The sequence below is a fragment of the Protopterus annectens genome, chromosome 16.part0, assembly GCF_019279795.1.
Source record: "Protopterus annectens isolate FY-2018-M chromosome 16.part0, PAN1.0, whole genome shotgun sequence".
Lineage (NCBI taxonomy): Eukaryota > Metazoa > Chordata > Ceratodontiformes > Protopteridae > Protopterus > Protopterus annectens.
Genome location: NC_056750.1, coordinates 17,255,912 through 17,277,751, shown reverse-complemented (window position 1 = coordinate 17,277,751; position 21,840 = coordinate 17,255,912). Strand labels below are relative to the sequence as shown.

General features: G+C 39.7%; 1 protein-coding gene across 1 annotated transcript in view; it reads left to right on the top strand.

Moving 5' to 3' along the window:
- The window catches only part of LOC122790388 (bile salt-activated lipase-like), a 199,330-nt gene that overhangs the window by 148,935 nt on the left and 28,555 nt on the right, over nucleotides 1-21,840 (top strand). The window contains exon 9 of the mRNA XM_044057901.1: nucleotides 15,667-15,870. Coding sequence (XP_043913836.1) covers nucleotides 15,667-15,870 — 204 coding nt within the window. The remainder of the gene's footprint in view (nucleotides 1-15,666; nucleotides 15,871-21,840) is intronic.

Here is a 21,840-nt window from a genome sequence, read left to right as displayed (position 1 = left end):
AACAGTTTTTGTAGGACATGAAACACAGTGATTACACTTCAAAGTCAGGGAAAAGACAGGTGTATTAACCCCCTTTCTGATTTCAGAAAGGAGATTAAAAATGCATTTGTTAGATACCTCACGCTGCTGATAAACTCTTGTCACTTGCTAGAATATTAACAGCACTAAACATCTACCACAAAACAGTGGATGGAACTGAAAAAGCATTTAAAATATTAAACTCTTCATTCAGCTTTTTATTTGTCAGAATGAAGTGTTTTACTTGTTTTAAAGCTTTTTTTTCTCCCCACTGCTGTTCTGTGCTGCCCCACTCCCTAGGTTGCAGTGGTAAGTGTGTTACAGTTTTCAAAGCTGTAAAACGCTTAGTGCTCAGACACTTTTTTAACTATTGTAATACAGAGATACACTTTAAGATAAATGTACTACAGGGAATTATGACTGTCTCTCTGATCATAACTGTTTTTGCTATGTATTGATGATGTCAAAATCAAGAGTCAGCTTTCAGGCTTTGCTCTCAAGGTGAATTTCTTGACGTGCGTATCTTCAGGAATAACAAACTGTTCTTGATGGGAGACACAATTATAAACCTCTATGGTATGTGTCATTGAAAGCTTTTATGATTGGGTTTCATGCAGTTACATACCTAGCAGCCATAAGACAGCAATATCAGAAGCAGTTTTACAGCTATGAAAGCTGTAAAACTTTTTGCAGTGCCACACAGAAAAAAAAGTGTGTTCTGGAGAAGTGTCTCATAGCTTTTAAAACTGTTGACTGTCTGTGTTGCAGTGCTAAGTGTGTTACAGCTTTCAAGATTATGAAACACTTTGCATTCTTACAGTTTTTTCTAACACATTTATTTATTTATCCTTTGCTGACCGGGTTAGTCTCACTAGGTAATAGCACCTTTTCAGGGAAGATCCCAGGTGATATTTATATTATTAGGGGAAATTAGTTCATGGCATTAAGGGAAAAAAAAAAAAGATCTGCGATCATTTACCTGGGGCTCCTGAAATGCAGGAGCCAATCAGTTCCCATTTCTGTGCCTTGTAAAATATGTCAGAAATGGAGTAAATGCCAGAGCTGTGCCCATATAACTGTGATTGTCTTTGTTGCTTGTGACTGTCTTGAATATGACCATATTTTCATATCTGCAAATGTAATATATTCTGTGTAGAAAGTGCTTGATCTTGTCTGAAAGGATTCTTGCAGCAGTACAATACTTGGGCTTTCTACTCATGTGCATGTCTGCCAGTCCTATATTCTACCTTTATTCATCAGGATCTGCATCTGCCAGGTTCCTGAATAATTCTGACAGGGTAATGATGTGGGTTATTTTCTGCCCCTGTATAAAGCTGCCATTATCTCATGCCACTTCAGTTATTCTTAGTCGTTCAGAAGCATTACACAAAATACCTCTCCCAATACTAGCCAAACATCCATATCAAATAAACAAATTTCTTTCTATTCTATCAATACTTGAAGTATCCTTAACAAACTAAGCCAATTTCATGCATGGATAGCTTATCATACCCCAGGCATTATCTCTGTAACTGAAACTTATCTTAAACCCCAAAATCAAGATAAAGACATTCTCTCCCCTGGTTACAACATACTTCACCAAGACCGCTTAAAAAAAAAGGTGGTGGTGTTGCCATAGTTTACTCTAATAACCTCACTCTCTCCCATCCTAAGCAACCAGTTCCCTCCTTTACACCTGCAGAAATACTGGCAGCAAATCTTAAACTTAATGACTATACTGTCATAACAGTAGTAGCCATATATATCCCACCAGGGACAACATTCCTCTACTGGAAAATATACTTTCATATCTCTCCCAAAATATCCCTAATTAAATCATCCTTCTTGGAGACAAACATTAATTGGCTGAACCTCTGAAATTAAAACTCTCCCCATCATATAAATCTCTGTGGATTTAAACAACTAATCTCTCAACCTACCCATACTTATAACTCTCGTTCTCCAAGCTCCCTGATAGACTGGATACTTGTTTCTAATCCCAGCAAATATCATAATCCAGAAACACTACCAGACTCCCTGAGTGATCACTCACCTATAAAAGTGCTCAGATATACCACCCATCTCTCTAAACCACACCAGCTTATTACCTGCCATACACTTTCCAACTTTAACCTTGAGGTTCAGCCAATTAGGCTCTAGGGACGATAGTCTAGTACCAACCTATGAACCTATGACATGTTTAATACCCTCCTCTCTAGAATTAACTGGAACTTCCATAAACAGCTCCTACTAGATGATGCAGTAAAAGCCTTCAACTCAACTTTCATTGGCATCTTAAGTTCTCAAGCTCCACCCAGAAAAGTAAGGACAAAAGCAAAACTCTCCCCCTGGTTATCTAAACACACCCGTACCCTTATGAAAACCAGAGATAGGGCTTGGAAAATATGAGTACATTCCAAACTTCCTGCTGACTTGCAAAAGTACAAAGAACTTAGAAATCAAACAAAAAACTCATCAACAAAGACAAAAAGATTTCTATTATAATCCCCCAACAACATTAAAATCTGATCCAAAGAAATTCTGGAATGCTGTAAACCAGATACTACATCCTGGCAACCCGACCTCACCAAACCCATGTCCTGACAAGCTACTTTAAAAAGAAGAAACTGCCAACACATTCAACACCTATTTCATTGAATCTATTTCCAGACTATTAAACCCCAAACCCTCAAACAGTAACACTTCTAATCTCCCTGAACCCCCCCCCCAACTACTAACACTGAAAACTCCTTTACTTTCAAACCTGGTCCCACTAACTACATCAAAACTCTACTCTCTAAGATCAAACCATGATCAGTATCTGGAGACAGTATCCATTCATATTTTCTCCAAACTGCTAAAAACTCCCTTGCCATACCTGTATCTATCCTAATAAATTGCTCCGTCTCTGAATCTAAAGTTCTGTCTATCTGGAAACAATTTTACACTCTCCCTATACATAAAGGAGGTAACTCCACAGAAATCTCTAATTTCAGATCTATGGCTATCCTCTCTCCTCTCTCAAAAGTCCTCGAGAAATGCATATGTAAGCAAGTTATGCATTATCTCATACAGGAAAAATTGCTCACTCCTACACAGCATAGTTTCCGTCCCAAAAATAGCACCACCACAGCTCTACTATTCTTCCTCAACACTATTTCTCTAGCCAAAGATGATCATAAACTCACATCTTGCCTATTCCTTGACCTATCAACGGCTTTTGACACTGTCTCTCACTCTCTGTTACATAACAAACTCACAGACCTTAACTTCTCCCCCCAGCACTATTTCATTTTTCTCTAGCTATCTCACTGATAGGCAACAGTCAGTGAGATGGGACTCAACACTATCTACCCCCCTTCCAGTAAGAACAGGTGTCCCCCAAGGATCCATACTTGGACCTCTACTTTTTAATATCTTTACCAACTCGCTTCCCTCCTCTTGTCCTCAGTCTTCCATTGTCCAATATGCAGATGACTCTACAGTCATCAGTATTGCTAACTTACCCACTGAACTCCTAATACCCAGACATCCTTTAACTCAGTAGAGACATGGCTCACAAATAACCAACTCATCTTCAACCCTAAAAAAACAAAATTGCTACTCTTTCTTCCTAAATCTGTTAACCACATTAAGCATTCCTTCTCCATAATGTCCCTATAGAAGTCGAATCTAGCACAAAACTACTGGGCATTACCATTAATGATCAACTCAAATTTGATCTACACATTAACAATTGCATCAGAAAAAAAACATCAGAAACTAGGACTTCTGTACAGGAATAACAAATTCCTCACCCCTTAAGCTATGGTTACTCTTTCCCATGCCTACATACTACCTGCTTAACTTACTGTTCCCAAATACTCACAAATCTGAACTCCTCCCTACTTACCAAAGTAGAATTGACCTATCACAAGATAGCCAGATTTGCAGCTCAACAAACATATAAATCCCACCACTACCTCTCCCTAAAATACCCGAACTGGCTCGAACTACCACACCTGTTTCTCCAGTCTCAGCTCCAAATCATAACACTCCATTCTATATCAGCCAGCTTTCTGCCCAGCGCTCTCATCCCTCATCTCCCATAACACACCATTCTATGTCAGCCAGCTTTCTGCCCAGCGCTCTCATCCCTCATCTCCCTCTATTCCCCTATCAGACATCTCCAAAGCGCAAACCAAGACCTATTAACTGTTTACAAACCTAAATCTAAGACAAGGTGCAACTTATACAGCTACCACCCCTCTATAGAATTGAACAAACTCCCACTAGAAATAAGGAACCTTACACACCCCAAACAATTTAAGCTAGCCACCAAAGACTACTTCGAAAAACACTGGACCTGCCACTGCATGCACCTTCCCTGACCATAACCAACCAACCTAGTCCTGTTTATCTGTTACATTCTCATTCCTTCTATGTAACTCTCAAAACTTTTCCTTTAATCTGGTTATTAAACTTTAGATTAGCTAACTTTTTTTTAAACTACAACATTTTTGCTTCTTAAGCTTGAATTGTTGTTATACTTTTGTTTATAGTATTGTATAATCCTGGCAACTACTGTATGTGATTTGTAACTTATTGAATATCACTCTAGTAGTTTTTGTATGTTCTAGAGCTTTTCTTCCTGGGCCTCCACTGGAAAAGGGTTTAGCTCAGTCAGACACTCCCGGTCAACAAATGTAAAATAAATAAGTACATTTCTAATGTCATTGCATTGCTTATCCTGTGAGCCATAACCAGATACATGCCCATCCCTCCTATTTTAGTTCTTCAATGAAGAAGCAGAAAAAAAAAAGATAAAAAGATTTGCAATTAGGTAGTTGGGGCACCTGAAATGCATAAGTCAATCTGGTCCTTGCTGCAAAGGTAGCAAGCATTTCCTAGAGATTATACCCCACACGGAGCACAACACCACTCAAATTTTAATAAAAAAATATTTTTATTTTTAAACTGTAGCAAGCAGTTGTTACAGTTAAGACTTCAAAAGAAAAAAAGAAAAAAATTAAATAAAAAACATCTTTTTTACTTTAAACTGTAGCAAACAGCTTGCTACAAATGTAGCAAGTTAGTTGCTACAGTTTAGACCACATTTGGAGTGCTGCAATGCTCAGGTTGACCACAAATTCTATACCAGCTTTTAAAAACCAGTATGCACTTAAAGAACAATGAGGACGGATTGGATTGGATGGCCAGTCGTGCTCCCTAACACTTTGTACACAGGCAGTTCTCCCCTTCACCCCTCCCTAGCTATGCTACTGAAAGATATTAAATATATGATGTTAAATGTAAACAATTAAATCATGTTAAGTATACAGATGACTAAAATAATCCTTACATTCATCACCTTATGCCTATTTAATGGTAGAATTTTCAATGTGATAAGAAAATCCTAACCATATCGCCTTTGCTTAATTAGTAAAAAGGTAGTTCTGCAAAATGGTTAAAAGAAAAGACATGCATAAATAACTTATCCTTGTTTCAGCCTGTCATAGTTCACACACACAACTGACAGGATAAGGGATAAAGTTAAGCTAAAAATGTAAAATAAGTAAGCCAATCACAGGTCATACAGAGTCAGAAATATCAAAAGTATTACCTATCTGTTGAATGACCAGTAAACACTAAACCAGAAAGGTATATACAGAAAAAAGGCAGATATAGGATGACTTGGGTCTATAATGAATGTTTGAACATTCAAAATTCCAAATCTCATATGGTCGACACCATATGATCAGATTTTTGAATGTTTGAATGTTGTAATGGAGATCTCCATACAGCGCGGAATGGAAAAACTTCCCTTTTCTGCACTGTAGTGCGATCTCGGAGTTGGTATATTTAAAGAGCGGGGGTCTGGGGGGTGCAGGAGTGCTTGTTCCCAATGCTTAAAGCATTCGGGTAGGTGTTTTGTGTAATTTATTATTTTTTTTTTATTAGATATTTGAACTTTTGCAAGTTCAATCATATGGTGTCGACCATATGATAGTCGAACTTTCAAACGTTCGAGTATCTAATATAGACCCGGTAAATTTCTTGCACAAGTATGGTCTCTGGCTGTGGTGTTTTGTTTGAGTTAGAGAAAGTGAAGGCCCCTCACAAGTAACTTTAAATAAAGCCATTGAAGTAACTAATGTAAGAGGAAACTAAATACTGCTTGTTACGAGATGTTCCAGCATTTAAATTCATCACCACATAGTCAGACAAGTTTTTATACCTGCTGCATGCTCCCCTTGTAGAACTGCAGAAATACTCAAAAGGCTAAACACTTTGAAGAGTGGATTATACCAAAAAATGGTTTTGTTTGAGTTTATCTTTTAGTTTTTGATATCCAGTATAATAATTTGAAAAAAACATGCATTTTTATTAAATGGTTCATATTACTCCAACAAAAAGGGTACATAAATATTAATATCATATGTAAAGCAATGACAGTTGAGCCTGTACTACTCAGGATATTCATTGGTAATAGTATATACAGAGTAAACTTTATAACACTCCACAGAACAAGAAAGTACTCTGAGACCATCTGAAAGCCATTCCACAGAGTCTGTAGAGAAGAATACAATTAGGCATGCAGAGTCTTGTGGTCAACTGTAGTAAACACCTGAGAGACAGAGGGAGATGAAGGACGACCAAAATGGATGCCATTTTCTTTGAAGGTTTGTTTTTAATGGATCACCAAAACCCCATCTGAGAGTAGTTTTAGACTGTAACATTTTTCTGACCTCCCACAAAAAGGGCAAAAAACAGGGATATATGGTAACTTTTAAAGTTCTAAATGTAATGCCACCACCTTTTAAGTAGTCTTAAGCAAAAAAAAAAAAAAAAAAAAAAAAAAGAATTGACTTGATATGACCGACAGTAAAGGCTTGGGAAGAAAGTTTCTATACTACTCCCTTAAAGACAAATACATATTTAAACACATCACTAAGTAAATGTTGTTATACATAAACATTATCAGGCAGTTTTATAAATTATGTAATTATCAGATAGCCTAGGGTTGTTATTTAAGTATACTTGGGCCTCTGGTAAGCCTAATATGTACCCAATATAAAGTTATTAGAAAACAAATTGCCAGTTAATGAAAAAAGAAAGAAGTCCTAACATTGCTTGATTTGGAACAGTACAGACTTGTCTAAGATAAATCCTATTTCCTATATTTAATGATGTTTTAAGTAAATCTTGGCTTTCTTGACCAAGCTTTGGTAGTTCATATTATCTGTTTATAGAGCATTAAGCTAATTAAAAAAATCATCAAAATAATTATACACTTAACCAAAATCGTTTTCCATCCAGAAATATGAAAAAAAAAGTTTAGGTCTTGGAGTCACATTATGAAGACATCTTAAATGTTTTCTACTATAATCAGTATCTTACAAGTTATTCAAAGGGATGTCTGCTTAGTATTTGAAGAATTGTTTGACTGTGTACTATTTGATCCACTGTTTAACCTACAACTTAAATAGGGCTAACAGAAGAGTGGGTAATGCATAATTACAAAATATATTAACATAAAAAATAGGGGAACTTTTATGAAAGAGTACCTAATTAGTTGCCAGAAAAAATACTTCTTCGTTTATGAGTATTTGGATAATTGCATATGAAATGGAAATTGCAAGCTAGGAATAACAGTCTTCAAGTTTCATTACCATGGATGCTAAGTTTGATCAATCAGTATGAGCCTGACCCTTGGTCCAAATGACAAAAAATATGATAACAGTCTGGTAGCCACCTTCAAGCCCTCATTGTACCACTATCTATATATGTATCTGTTTTCATAGGTTCATAGGTGTGTACTAGGCTAATGGCCCTGGAGCCTTTAAAAGCCTAGCCCATAGGATTACGCTGGCATCGTGCCACCTGACTTTAGTTCCTAGTGCCTCTGTCGAGTAAAGCCACTGGAGTGATCCGTGGGGTGAATTTTTTATTTCCCATCCACTCATCAAGATTTCTCTTGAAGAGGGCAAGTGAGGTGCTCTGCTTGACATGTATGGAAGTCTATTCCATAGCATGGGCAGTCTCTGGGTTATAAACCTGTCCCTCCAGCATGTTCTGTTGATTGTGGTAATGAGGTTGAGGTCTCTGGAGCATGTGGTGTGGAGGGATTGGGATTTCTTTAGATGTAACATTTCTAACAGAGCTGGGTCAGACATGGCTTTGTAAGTCAAGCAGAGATCACCTCTAAGCTTTGGGAGTTTTTTTGAGTCTGTCCATGTAGGACAAATGTTTAAGTTCTAGGATCCTCTTTGTGAGGTACTTTTGCGGCCTCTCCAGTTGTTGCAGGTGTCTAGTGAGGTACATGCCAAATGGGGCATTGCACTCGATGATTGGCCTAATGAGGGAAGAGTAGAGGGAGACAATGACCTCTTTCTTCCTGGATGCAAAACCCTTAGTAATGAGATGTGCCACATAGAAGGACTTTCTGACCACAGTGGCAATGTGGTGGTCAAAAGAGAGGTTGCTGTCACCCTGTGTTCCCAGATCTATTATAGTGCCTTCTGTGTTCAGTGGACTACCATTGGTGTGGTAATTCATGGGAACTGGGTTTTGTCCAAAGAGGATAACGAAACATTGTTTGGCATTGAGCTTAAGGCCTTGGTTCTGACACCAGTTGTTTATCTCAGTGAGGCCTTTCTGTAGGATGTCAACATCACTTGGGGAGTTAATAATAGCTCCCAACTTGCAATCGTCTGTGAACTTTGTCAGCCAGAGTCCCTTCGTGTTGGCCTGGACTTCTGACAAATAGATACCATACAGGAGAGGACCCAGGACCAAACCCTGTGGGACTCCACTCGTGACTGGTCAGCAGTCTGACTTGGAGTCAGCTACTTTCACACTTGGGGTTCTACCTGTGAGCAAGTTTGCAACCCACCTAGTGATATAGGGGTTGATGTCTAGCTTAGTGAGTTTTTCTATGATGCCTGAGTGAGGAATCGTATCAAAGGCCATGGCCAGATCAAGGTAGGCTGTATGAACCATCTTGCTTTCATCCACAGCTCTGGTGACTGACTCATAGAAGTTGACCAAGTTGAGCAGATATGATCTACCCTTCACAAAACCAAATTGTGTGGGATCCAGAGTTTAGAGATTCCCTATATCCTTGTTTATTAGGTCCATGATGATGTGTTCCATAGCTTTGCATATCAGACTCATCAGGCTAATGGGGTGATAGTTCCCAGGGTCTGTAGTTACTCCGTTGTGGAGAGGGATGACTGTAGAAGTGCACCATTCCATACGGACAAAGCCTGAGGTGAGGCTGTGATTGAACAGGGCACACAGGTGAGGTGCCAGTTCCCTCTGTAGTTCATGTAGAACACAGCCAGGGATATTGTCAGGTCCCATAGGAAGCTGCATTCTTGGCCTTGGACAGTACTGTTTTAACCTGCGCAGCAGTAATACTGGATGCCTGGCAATCTACTGGTATTGTGACTGGTCCTTTGGGGGGGAGAGAGGGGTAAAGTTGAATACTGAATCTGTCGGCAAGTATATTGGCAATATCTGTTGGCTCGGTATAGGAGGTACCATTGTGCAGTAGCTCAGAGCAAATCTGGGTATTGCCATGGAGATTCTTTACATAACTGTAGAAGGCCTTGTGGTTGTCTTTACTATCTGCTGCAATTCTGTTTTCATAGCTAGCTTTAGAGGATTTGATGAGGGATCTCAACCTTTTGTTGAGGCTGATAAGGGATTTTTTCCAGTCTTGGGACTTCACCTTATTCCGCATCAGTTTTCTCCTTCTGTTGTAGAGTTTGTTTATGGCAAGGGACCACCAGATTGGCTTCCTTGTTTTGGAGGAGAGCATCTTGGTTCTACTGGGTATGGGAAGCTCCATGCATTTGTGTACTTATTCGTACAGTGCATTGGTGTATGATTCGGCAGTCATGCAACTATTCTCCATTTGCATGGGTGTCGTGAAGTTAGCCACCTCTGTTTTTAGGAGCCCAAAGTTAGCTTTGGAGAAATCTTTCATGGTGGTTACCTTTGGGGGGGGGGGGATTGTTGATTTCCAGGGTGATTAGTTTGTGGTCGGATCTAACCAGGGAGGAGTTGACTATTGGTGTAGAGCAATGGTTGCCCATGTTAGTAATGACCAGGTCAAGGATGTTGTGACCTCTATTGGGGGTAAGAATGAGCAGGTCCAGGGCATTGGAATTAATGAATTCCAGGAAACGTTGGGAAAGTGTATTGGTACATGAATAGTTTTCCCAGTTAATGAAGGGGTAGTTGAAGTCACCCAGTATGAGAGTGTTAGGTTGGACCCTAATATTCTCCAGGGGGCTTAGGAATGTTGAGTGTGAGTCTTGGGACATGGTTGGGGCCCTATAGCAGGCTACAACCTGAATTGCTGTCTTACCCAATGTTAGCTGCACCTGAAGTATCTCTGATGCGTTATGTTGGGCTACCAGTCTGGAGGTGTGTGCATCCTTTATAAATATGGAAACACCACCACCTTTGGAGCTTCGGTCCGAGTTCTGGGGCCGAAAGGTGTAGAATGAGTTATAGCCTGGTAGTGCAGGGGTGCTTTCTGTTGCTTTGAATCAGGTCTCTGTTACAGCACAAGTGTCAATGTTCTCCATTTTAAGGAGTGCTTCAGGTGAGTGCATTTTGAGATTTAGACTTCTAGCATTGAGCAACATGACCCTCAGATTGCATTTGTTTGTAGCTGTTATGGTGGTAATTTGGTCTTTGGAACATCACCTAAAAAAGACACTCTAGGGGTGGCAAGAGCCTTGGCCAGTATCCGGAAGCCCAGGGGTGACAGATGCAGGCCATTTCTGGCAAAGCATCGAGGTCTGTCAATCATGTCATCCCAGGCAGACAGATACTGGATCCCCTCAGAATGACACCAGAAACTTTGAAACAGACATCAACATCTCTGGACTAAGAGTACTTCAAAGGAATGACATTTCTTGTGGGTAGCAGTCCATTGCACTGATAAGAGGGAGAAATTATGCAAGTTATCATCTTTCCATATGCTGTATTCCTTCAAGTTACACAATTTTGGGAGCTCAGGAAGCCGACACTATGATGGAAGTTTAAGTTGCATGTAGAACTGGATGTGAGATGAATGTATAACTTGCTCCTTTGAAAATATACTGGTATTAAATATTTCCGTATAGAATACCAAAATAACTGTTGTTTCCTTTGGGCTTCTGACTATTTATATTTTTTGCCTTTGGACAGAGAGTACTGTCTGTAAAATGAGATACAGATGATGTAGAGGTAAGCTAGACCCTGTGAACTGGTGGTCATAACACCAGGTGTTGAGAACACACAATATACAGAGCAGAGTGCATTCTTTGAGTCATCACATAATTGCTTTGAAATGAAAGCGAGGCAGAATTTAGTTTTTGGGTTTGTTATATTATACTCTTCAATGACCCTCATATTTTCCCTTATGTTCCTCTTTACAACCAATCATGATGTAAGTACAAATTCACATTTTGATTAATGTTACTCTACTCTCTATTGTTCTGTACATTTTGTCTGATGTCTCTCTTTCCATCCTCCAGTGCAACTTCAATAGACTGTTAGTAGAGGCAGCTGTCCTCTTACTTCTCAGATCATCCAAACGCCATCTGTTTTATTTCTTCAGAGTAGGAATTTGTTATGATCTCAGCAAGGCTGTCCTTATTCCCAAGATATAGGTTTACTTAGGAAACACTTATCAGCTTGCCCTCATCCACTAGGCCTCCTGTGGTCAAAAGCTACCAATAAACGTGCTTGACCGTGTGCAGTAAAACAAAACTGAACTGACAGATGCTGGCAGGCATAGTGACGGTAGCATCAATAATTCAAGTTTTATCAGAATACACAGTAAGTTTTCACACATATGTTGAATCCTGTCTTGATATCCTGTATCTTCCAACTAGCTATACACCCTTACACTATAGTCTTCCAAAGTTCACTTGTCTATTCCTGTCTCATAATCTCAACATGTCAACGAACATCCTCCAACATACTTCCATGATCTCTGTAAAAAACAACACCCTAAAAATACTAATTCTTCTACTCATCACTTCCCTCTCTCTCATTCTGCCCTATTCCTTAACCTCCTATGAAACTAAACTCAATTTCCACTTCAACTACTCTCCTAAACATACAACCTCACATTTCAAAAGCCTACACCTCTCTCAATTAAACATCACATCTACCTCTAGCTACCTCTTAGCTAAATACCACAGATTGTCTCACATAAAATGTCATAACCTCTTGATTAGAAAACTTAAGTACTTTCTAAACTTCCCTAACAAATCCTACTTGCATTACAACCACTCTACCTTGATAGATGGTGACATCCACCCCAACCCTGGTCCATCTAATTTTTCAGCTGAAGCTACACCTGTTTCTCTACACACTTCTCATGAATCACTAACCTCCAACACAAATACTCTACTCATTGGACACCTTAATATCCGAAGCGTCTATAACAAAATCACCCTACTCCACTCTCTTCTTGATCTCCACTCCTTCGACATTCTTTGTTTAACAGAAACCTGGTTAAAACCCTTTACTAAAGACACTGAAATCATACCACCAGGTTATAATATCTTGAGACTTCAAGAATGGTAAAAGGCGGAGGAGTAGCACTATTGTTCAAAACAGAACTAAAAATAACTTTAGTACCCTATGAGAACCTTGGATTTACTAAAACTGAACTTCTTATCTCAAAGCTGCAACTAAACCTCAAAAAATCTATCTATATCATCTGTATATATCTACCTCCTGGAAATAACTCTACTACCGTAGAAAATATCCTCAGTTGGGCCTCATCCACCTACCCACAAGAAACCATAATACTAGGAGACCTCAACTTAGACTGGTCCTCAATATCCACTAACAACCCAGCATCCCACATTAATCTCCACGGCTTCACTCAAACAATTAACACCACTACTAGGATCAACAAAACTAATAACAAAGAAAGTATTCTTGATTGGATTTTGGTAAACAAACCTCAAGTTAAATATCAGTCTGGAACACTACCTGATGACATTAGTGACCACAACCTAACCTATATTATTAGACAAAAAAATACCTCTAATTACTCTCCTTTATATAGGACCCTACGTAACCTCAAATGCTTTAACCCAACCCTTTTTAAAACGGAACTAAAGGCTTGTAACTGGAACCCACTAAAAACACTTCCTCTTCAAGAAGCTGTTAATTACTTTAACAACACATTCCTAACTATTCTTGATTATCATGCACCAAAACGTTCTATTAGAATTAAGGCTAAGCCAGCCCCCTGGCTAACGAAAGAGACTAGACAAAAAATGTCACTTAGAAACAAATCTTGGTTAAAATGGCTTAACTAGCAAATCTCCCATAGACCAACAGACTTTCAGACACCTGAGAAATATTACCAAAAATCAATCCTCTCTGACAAAAGAACTATTATAGCAATCTTCAGCAAGTGAATCACAATAATCCTCAAAAATTCTGGTTAACCCTAAATAGACTTCTTCACCCTGGACAGACTACCACCCCCCCCCTTCTGGGTCTGATAACATTCCTCCCCTTGACACTGCCAACACCTTCAACTCATTCTTCATCAATACTATTAATTCCTTGGCCTCCCATCTATCCAGTGACAATACCAGCATTCATGACCATACATCCTCCAAACTACCAACCTTTAGGCTTCAACCCATCTCCACTACCTTTATACAGAGATGCATTCTCAAACTTAAACCTTGCACCCCCTCAGCTGACCAGCTTCCTTCTGAATTCCTTCAAAAAGCAGCCTCTGAAATAGCTTATCCCATTTCAATTCTCATTAATAGGACCATAAACCAAGAAACCATCCCTGATGTATGGAAAATCTCTTACATCATACCATTACATAAAGGAGGTAACTCCTTTGAACATTCTAACTATAGACCCATAGCACTATTGTCCCCTCTCGCTAAAATAATGGAAAAATGTGTCCACCATCAGTTAATGAATCACCTTCTACAAAATAAAATACTGACAAACTGTCAACACGGCTTTAGGCCCTATCATAGCACAACTACTGCTCTGCTCTCCTTTACAGATATTAACAATAATCTCAATAATAATGTCCTGTCTTCTGCTCTTCATTGACCTGTCCAAAGCCTTTGACATGGTTAACCACTCTCTCCTACTAAAAATTCTCGAATCTCTTTCCTTAGCACCTGAGACTATCCACTGGTTTAGCTCATATCTCACTAACAGGAAGCAAGCTGTCCTCTGGGATAACAAACTCTCATCTCTTCTACCAATCTCCCTTGGAGTCCCCCAAGGCTCTATTCTTGGACCACTTCTTTTCTCCCTCTTTATAAATGACTTACAAGTAGCCATTCCTCAGGCTACCTGCATTCAATATGCTGATGACTCCACTCTTATTTGCTCTGCTAAATCCATTCCTGAACTTCAAACTAACACTCAAGCTGTATTTTCTAAAGTTGAAACTTGGTTCCTAAAACGCTGTCTACTCCTAAGCAAAAAGACCAAACTACTTCTCTTTAAACCTACTACCAGATCCCCTACACTTGACTTCTCTATTGTGTCAAATAATGGTACCATTATATCACCTGACTCTACTACCAAATTGCTAGGTGTCACGATTGATAACAATCTCTCCTTCAATAGACTGTTAGTAGAGGCAGCTGTCCTCTTACTTCTCAGATCATCCAAACGCCATCTGTTTTATTTCTTCAGAGTAGGAATTTGTTATGATCTCAGCAAGGCTGTCCTTATTCCCAAGATATAGGTTTACTTAGGAAACACTTATCAGCTTGTCCTCATCCACTAGGCCTCCTGTGGTCAAAAGCTACCAATAAACGTGCTTGACCGTGTGCAGTAAAACAAAACTGAACTGACAGATGCTGGCAGGCATAGTGATGGTAGCATCAATAATTCAAGTTTTATCAGAATACACAGTAAGTTTTCACACATATGTTGAATGAGAAATAGATATGCGTATTTCTTTTGATCATAATTAACATCATTGAAGAGTTTTGTTTATGCATTATATGGCAAGTAACCCCAGAGTTTGTCAATCCTAAAATTTACCAAACTTAAACTATGATTGATTCCTCTCCCCTATATATCTCTCCACACATTAAATAGCGATCTCTAAGGTTACTAGACATAAAAGTGAATACTACAACTGAGTCTTGTTAATGTCTGGAGCAAATATACCATGCTACTAGCTAGTTGGGTATGTATAGTACAGCTTCCTCAAAGTCTGATTTATTATGACTATAAATAGCTCTGATATTTGAAATAAATGTAACATTTTTTCATTAATGAAATTAAGTTAACCATTCAAACTGCTGCTTAGAATATTCAAGAATGTTTCTGTAAAGTGCATGAATTAACTGAAGATAACTTGCATAGTGCATGTTTTGTACTGCTGCTATCATGTTTTTGATAAGCAAGCTAATAAATGCATGATTTTGTTATTGGATCTGTAACAGAATAAAATGGGTTTCATTGGTAGGCATTAGAAGTGAAAGGGAATTAGAACGAAAATTGCAAAGTTGTGCTCCCGTTGGTATTAGCTGCATACTGTTGCTACGTCTGGCTTTAATGAATGATAGTCAGTTCATTGAGGTTTCATTTGCTGGCAATGCAGAAAGCAATGAAATGAAAGTTACATTTTGTATATCTTTCCAGAGAACAGCTGCATGACTTGGTTAAGGGACTGACTTTGCCCGGCGGAGAAAAGGCTGTTGAAAGTGTCTATGCCCTGTACACTGAGCACTGGGACAGCAAACCTTCGCAGCTCACCATGAAGCAAACCGTTGTCGATTTAGAAACTGACATCATCTTCCTTGTAGCTTCTCTAAAGGCACAGAATCTGCACCTGCAGAACTCCAAGTATGTTGCTTTTCTGATATTCTTTACACTGATGTGGGGATGCAGTCTGGTAAGACAGTTGTATTAATTTTTTGGCACTTTTTGTTTTTAGTGATGTTTATGAAATACAAGCATATGTGTTGCGTTTGATTTCCATATACTTGGTTGACTGTAAAGTGGATATGTTTAAACATGCTGATTTATTTTAGATGATCTAGAACTCCACAGTCAGTTTTCCTGTAAGAAATCATGGCTGGTAGTTTACATTTGTGCACTGATGGAATCTGTTTTTTTTTTTATTGTCTGTGGGGTTAGCATGCATTCATAAGTGAAGATGTTGTGGGTAGCTGTCACACGACACTGCAGGGTGCAGGGGGGCTTGTCCTTCACAGAAGCTCTTTTCATTCTTTGTTTCATAGAGCTGAAGCTTTTACTGCCTTATTTTACACAAATGAAGCGTAAGTGAACTGAGACTTCAATAAATGCATGGGAGGCATTGCTTTATGTACACAAATAAAGCATGGGTGTCAAACTGATCTTCTCTATAATTTTCATATATTGCATTTTATCAAAAGTGTTGAAATTTGCATGTCTTTGAGGTTACTATGAGACAGGTAAAGCATCATTAAAGGAACATTTTCCTACGTTTTAATGCACATTGGTGGGGGCCTGATTGGGGTCTATATTATTCCAGTGAAAGTAGCTTTGTGTGAATGCAAACAGACCGACACAAATACATCAAAATGCATTTGAGCGTTTCGATGTATTTGTCATAGGGCAAGGAGGTAGTTAGCCAACTACCTGGAGTTGCCCTTTCTGTTGCTATAGTACGATCTTGAAGTTGGTATATTTAGTTAGAGGGTGTGTGGGGGCACAATCCCCCCCATGTTAGGGGTGTTGGAGGCAAAGCCCCCCACCTATTTATGCTTTTAATTTAGTTTTTTTTTTTCACGAATGGCTGTGTGAATTTTTTCCCTAGGAAAAAAAATTGATTTTGCATCCGTTTGTGATTTCCAGCTTTCGTGCATTATGTGTTGACTTTTATATAGTTGCACATGTGCACTTTCGCTGGAATAATATAGACCCCCTGATTGTCCCTACCACCCCAAATCTAACTTCCATCTCAACAAATTCCTTAATATGCACTGACATTTAAATTACTAAATACTATTCCTACCTAGAAATGGCTAAAATAGAACACAGTGAAATCCGGAACGCAACAATTTAATGATGTTATTTATGGAATCCAAGTTTTTTCATAGGTTCATAGGTATGTACTAGGCTATTGGCCCTAGGGCCTATACAAGCCTAGCCAAACGCTACCCAAGCTTTTGCCACCCAAGAAAATTATTTTCCTGTGCCCCTGTCAAACAGAGCCACAGAAGTGATCCCCGGGGTGAATTTCCTATCTCCCATCCAGTCATCAAGATTTTTCTTGAAGAGTGCTAATGAGAAGCTTTGTTTGATAGATAGGTAGTTTGTTCCAGAGTATGGGAAGTCTCTGGGACAGGAATCTATCCCTCCAGCATGTTCTGTTTGTTGTGGTGACAAGGTTTAGGTCCCTAGAGCGTGTAACTCTGAGGGATTGGGATTTCTTTAAGTGGAGCATGTCCAACAGCTCTGGGTTTGACACAGCTTTGTATGTTAGGCAGAGATCGCCTCTGACTAGGTGATATGCGACAGAGTAAAGCTGGAATTTTTTGAGATGGTCTGCGTAGGGCATCTGTTTGAGGCCAGTAATCCTCTTTGTGAGGTATTTCTGCGGCCTTTTCAGTTGTTGTAGATGTCTTGTGAGGTACATACCAAAAGGGGCGTTGTACTCTATAATGGGTCTAATGAGTGATGAGTAGAGGGGAACAATTACCTCTTTTTTCCTGGATGAGAAACCTTTTGTGATGAGGTGTGCCACATAGAAGGATTTCCTGACTACTGTGGCAATGTGATTATCAAAGGAGAGACTACTGTCCACTTGTGTCCCAAGGTCTCTTATCATACTTTCGGTGTTAAGTAGAGTATTGCCTAAGTGGTAGTTCATGGGTACAGAGTTTTTACCAAAAGGGATGACAATGCACTTTTTGGCATTGAGCTTGAGGCCATGGCTTTGACACCAGGCATCTGTCTCAGTGAGGCCCTTTTGTAGGATGTCCACATCATTAGGAGGTTTGATTATGGCTCTTAGTTTGCAGTCATTTACGAACTTTGTTAGCCAAAGACCTTCTGTGTTAGCCTGTACTTCAGAGAAGTAGATAACAAACAGGAGAGGACCCAGGACTGAACCCTGTGGTACTCCACTTGTCTCTGGTCTGAAGTTGGATTTAGAGTCTGCTACTTTCACAGTGTGGGTTCTGTCAGTGAGCCAGTTGGCAACCCATCTTGTGACATAGGGATTTATACCTAGTTTAGTGAGTTTATCTATAATTCCAGAGTGGGGGATGGTGTTGAAAGCCTTGTCGAGATCTAGATAGGCTGTGTGAATCACCTTACCCTCATCTATGGCTTTGGTGACTGCTTCAAAGAAGTTTATCAGGTTTAGGAGACATGATCTGCCTTTTACAAACCCAAACTGGGTAGGGTCCAGAGTTTGGAGATTACCAATGTCATTATTTATAAGTTCCTTGATGATACGTTCCATAGCCTTGCAGACCAGGCTCATCAGGCTGATGGGGCAGTAGTTCCCAGGGTACATGGTGGCTCCCCCTTTGTGGAGTGGTATAACCATTGCTGTGTGCCATTCAGTGGGCACAAAGCCTGAGGTGAGGCTATGATTGAACATGGTACTTAGGTGGGGTGCCAGTTCATTCTGTAGTTCATGTAGAACGCAGCCTGGGAGGTTGTCAGGTCCCATGGATGCTGTGTTCTTGGCTTTGGAGAGTGTGTTTTTTTACCTGTGCAGCCATGATTACAGGATTTCCTCCATTAACTAACCAAGCTTTTCTTACACATCAGAATTTTCCATTGCTTATTCTGTCTAAATGCTGGATTTCATCACTCATTTCTGATATTTCTTTTGGACAAAGTATCTGAGATCTCTTTTTCTACAGATAACAAACTTTACAATAGCAATCAGATACTACGTTGTTGTTGAATGAGTAAGTTAAGCCAACTTAACCTTGCTTTACATTCTGTGACCACTTATTTCTTTGTACCCTGGCGGTGGTATATCCCCCCAAGATATTAATTGAATTTAACTGGACTCGTGCATTACAAAAACCATACCAGATCCTTACTATAGTGCACAAACCCTTATCTTCCAGTGAATTATCAAAGGCAAAAAGAATCATTTGGAGCAGGTGTGCAGCATTTTGCATCAGTTATAGCTGATTAACATTAGATTTTATTTTAAAATACTATAAACTAAAGGCTTTACAGTCTATAATTCTGGAAGAGTGGAATACTTTTGACGAGCTGATGATTCTGGTAAATAAAAACTAAGAGCCTTCCAACAGTCATTTCCATTACTTGCAAATACTGTACCTTGTTTTACTTTTCATTGTAAAGTTTTTTTTTCCTAGATAATGGCTACCTTTTATAATGCAGACAATACATCAATGTGAGTCAGTACTTTTACAAATAATAACTACTTTAAAGAGCAAAAATATTTAATGGAACCACCTCGCTCTGCAATGGTGCATGGTCAAAGCAAGGCACCAAAAGAAACTGCCAACCCAGTTCATTGTCTCCTCTTTTGTCATAACACTGTTTTATTAAAACCAGCAGTGAGAATACAACATTTGATTCTATCCAAATATGGGGTTCCATCATAAAATTCCACCCCATCCTTCCATGTAATATTATTATGTTATTACTGCTACTACCTTATGTGATGTTTAATGAATGCATTCAACACGGTTTGTTTATTCTCATGAGACAGACAGGGTTTGCATGTTTCTTGTCTCAAATTAGATCTCTTTCCTAGAACATCCCCAGCCTTTAATTCCCCTAACCCTTCAAATTCCTGAGTTCACAGATAAATTCTTTCTTCTCAAATTGCTGCCTCAAAATTGCCTTTCAGTTCTTCTGGTAGCCCCACTTCTTCTGGTGGAACTAACTACAGTTGCATTCTGTAGTCTGTCTCCCTCTATTGCCTCTCGTTTATTCATTGACTGACAAAGGTCATGTAATGAAGGCGATGGGGGGGTTTCCACCTTTTAGTTATCTCCTTTTCAGCTAGTAGGAGCACCAAACTAGCCAGCATTACTATCTGGTCACTTTTCCTTACTCCTTCCTTTCAGGAAGAAATGTAGACTCCTCATTTCCCATCTGATCCATACCTTGCCTAGTAGCTTCTGTTTACTGTTTACACACACACACACACACACACACACACACACACACACACACACACGCGGACACAAACACGCACGCACACACACAAACGCATACACACACGCAAACAAACACGCACGCACACACACGAACGCACACAAACACGCACGCACACACACGCACACACACACACGCGCGCACACACACACACACACACACACATATACACACACCTATATCTATCTATCTATATATATATATATATATATATATATATATATATATATATATATATATCACTTGTCACATACCCAAAAGATTATGTTCATAGGTTCATAGGTTTAGGTTCATAGGTTCATACTAGGCTATCTGCCCAAGGGCATTTATAAGCCTAGCCCATAGTTATGTGGCTTTCGCCACCCCTTTAGTTTGAATAAAAACTATGCCTATCATTTTTCTGTGCCTCTGTCAAGCAGTGACACTGAAGTAATCCCTGGGGTATATCTGCGATCTCCCATCCATTGGTCAAGATTCCTCTTGAACAAGGCCAGCGAGGTGCTCTGCCTCACATGTACCGGGATTTTGTTCCACAGCATAGGGAGTCTCTGGGTGATGAATCTGTCCCTCCAGCACGTTCTATTTATAACCGTGTCAAGGTTTAAGTCTCCCCCTTGTGGTTCTGAGGGATCTAGATTTTTGAGGTGAAGCATATTCATCAAATCTGGGTTTGACATGGCCTTATATGTCAGGCACAGGTCACCTCTGAGCAAGCGGTATGAGACTGAATAAAGCTGGAGTTCTTTCAGTCGGGCAGCATAAGACATATTTTTGAGACCCTTTATCCTTTTGGTGAGGAACTTTTGGGGCCTTTCAAGCTGCATCAGGTGTCTGGTCAGATACATTCCGAACGGGCATTGTACTCAATCATAGGTCTAATGAGTGATGAGTACAGGGGACGATGACCTCCCTTGATCTAGATGTGAATCCCTTCATGATCAGGTGGGCGATATAGAAGGTTTTCCTAACTACTTTAGCAACATGAGTGTCAAACGAAGACTACTGTCAACTTGGGTCCCCAGATCCCTGATGACTTTTTCTGTGCTCAGTGGATTGTCACCTATATGGTAGCTAGGGGTAACCTTGTTTTTCCCGAAGGGTATGACTATGCATTTTTTGGCGTTTAACTTCAGGCCATGGCTCTGGCACCAGTTATCCGTTTCTGTGAGGCCCTTCTGGAGGATATCTGTGTCAGATGTGTTTTCGACTATGGCCCAGTTTGCAGTCATCTGCAAACTTTGTCAGCCATAACCCTCCTGTGTTTGCTTGTACTTCAGAAAAGTAGATGCCGAACAAGAGTGGACCCAGGACTGAGCCCTGTGGGACACCACTTGTGACAGGCTTTGAGTCTGACATGGCTCCAGCAACTCTGACCCTGTGGGTTCTGTCGCTAGCCAGTTTGCAACCCATCTTGTGATGTATGGGTTTACATTCAAGCTGATGAGTTTTTCGATGATACCTGAGTGGGGTATTGTGTCAAGGCCTTTGCCAGGTCGAGGTACGCTGTATGGACTGCCTTTCCCTCATCAATGGCCTTGGTGACTGTCAAGTCAACCAAGTTTAAGAGGCAGGATCTGCCTTTGACAAAGCCAAACTGGGTTGGATCCAAAGTCTGCAAGTTCCCTATGTCTTTATTTATGAGTTCCATTATGATCCTCTCCATGGCTT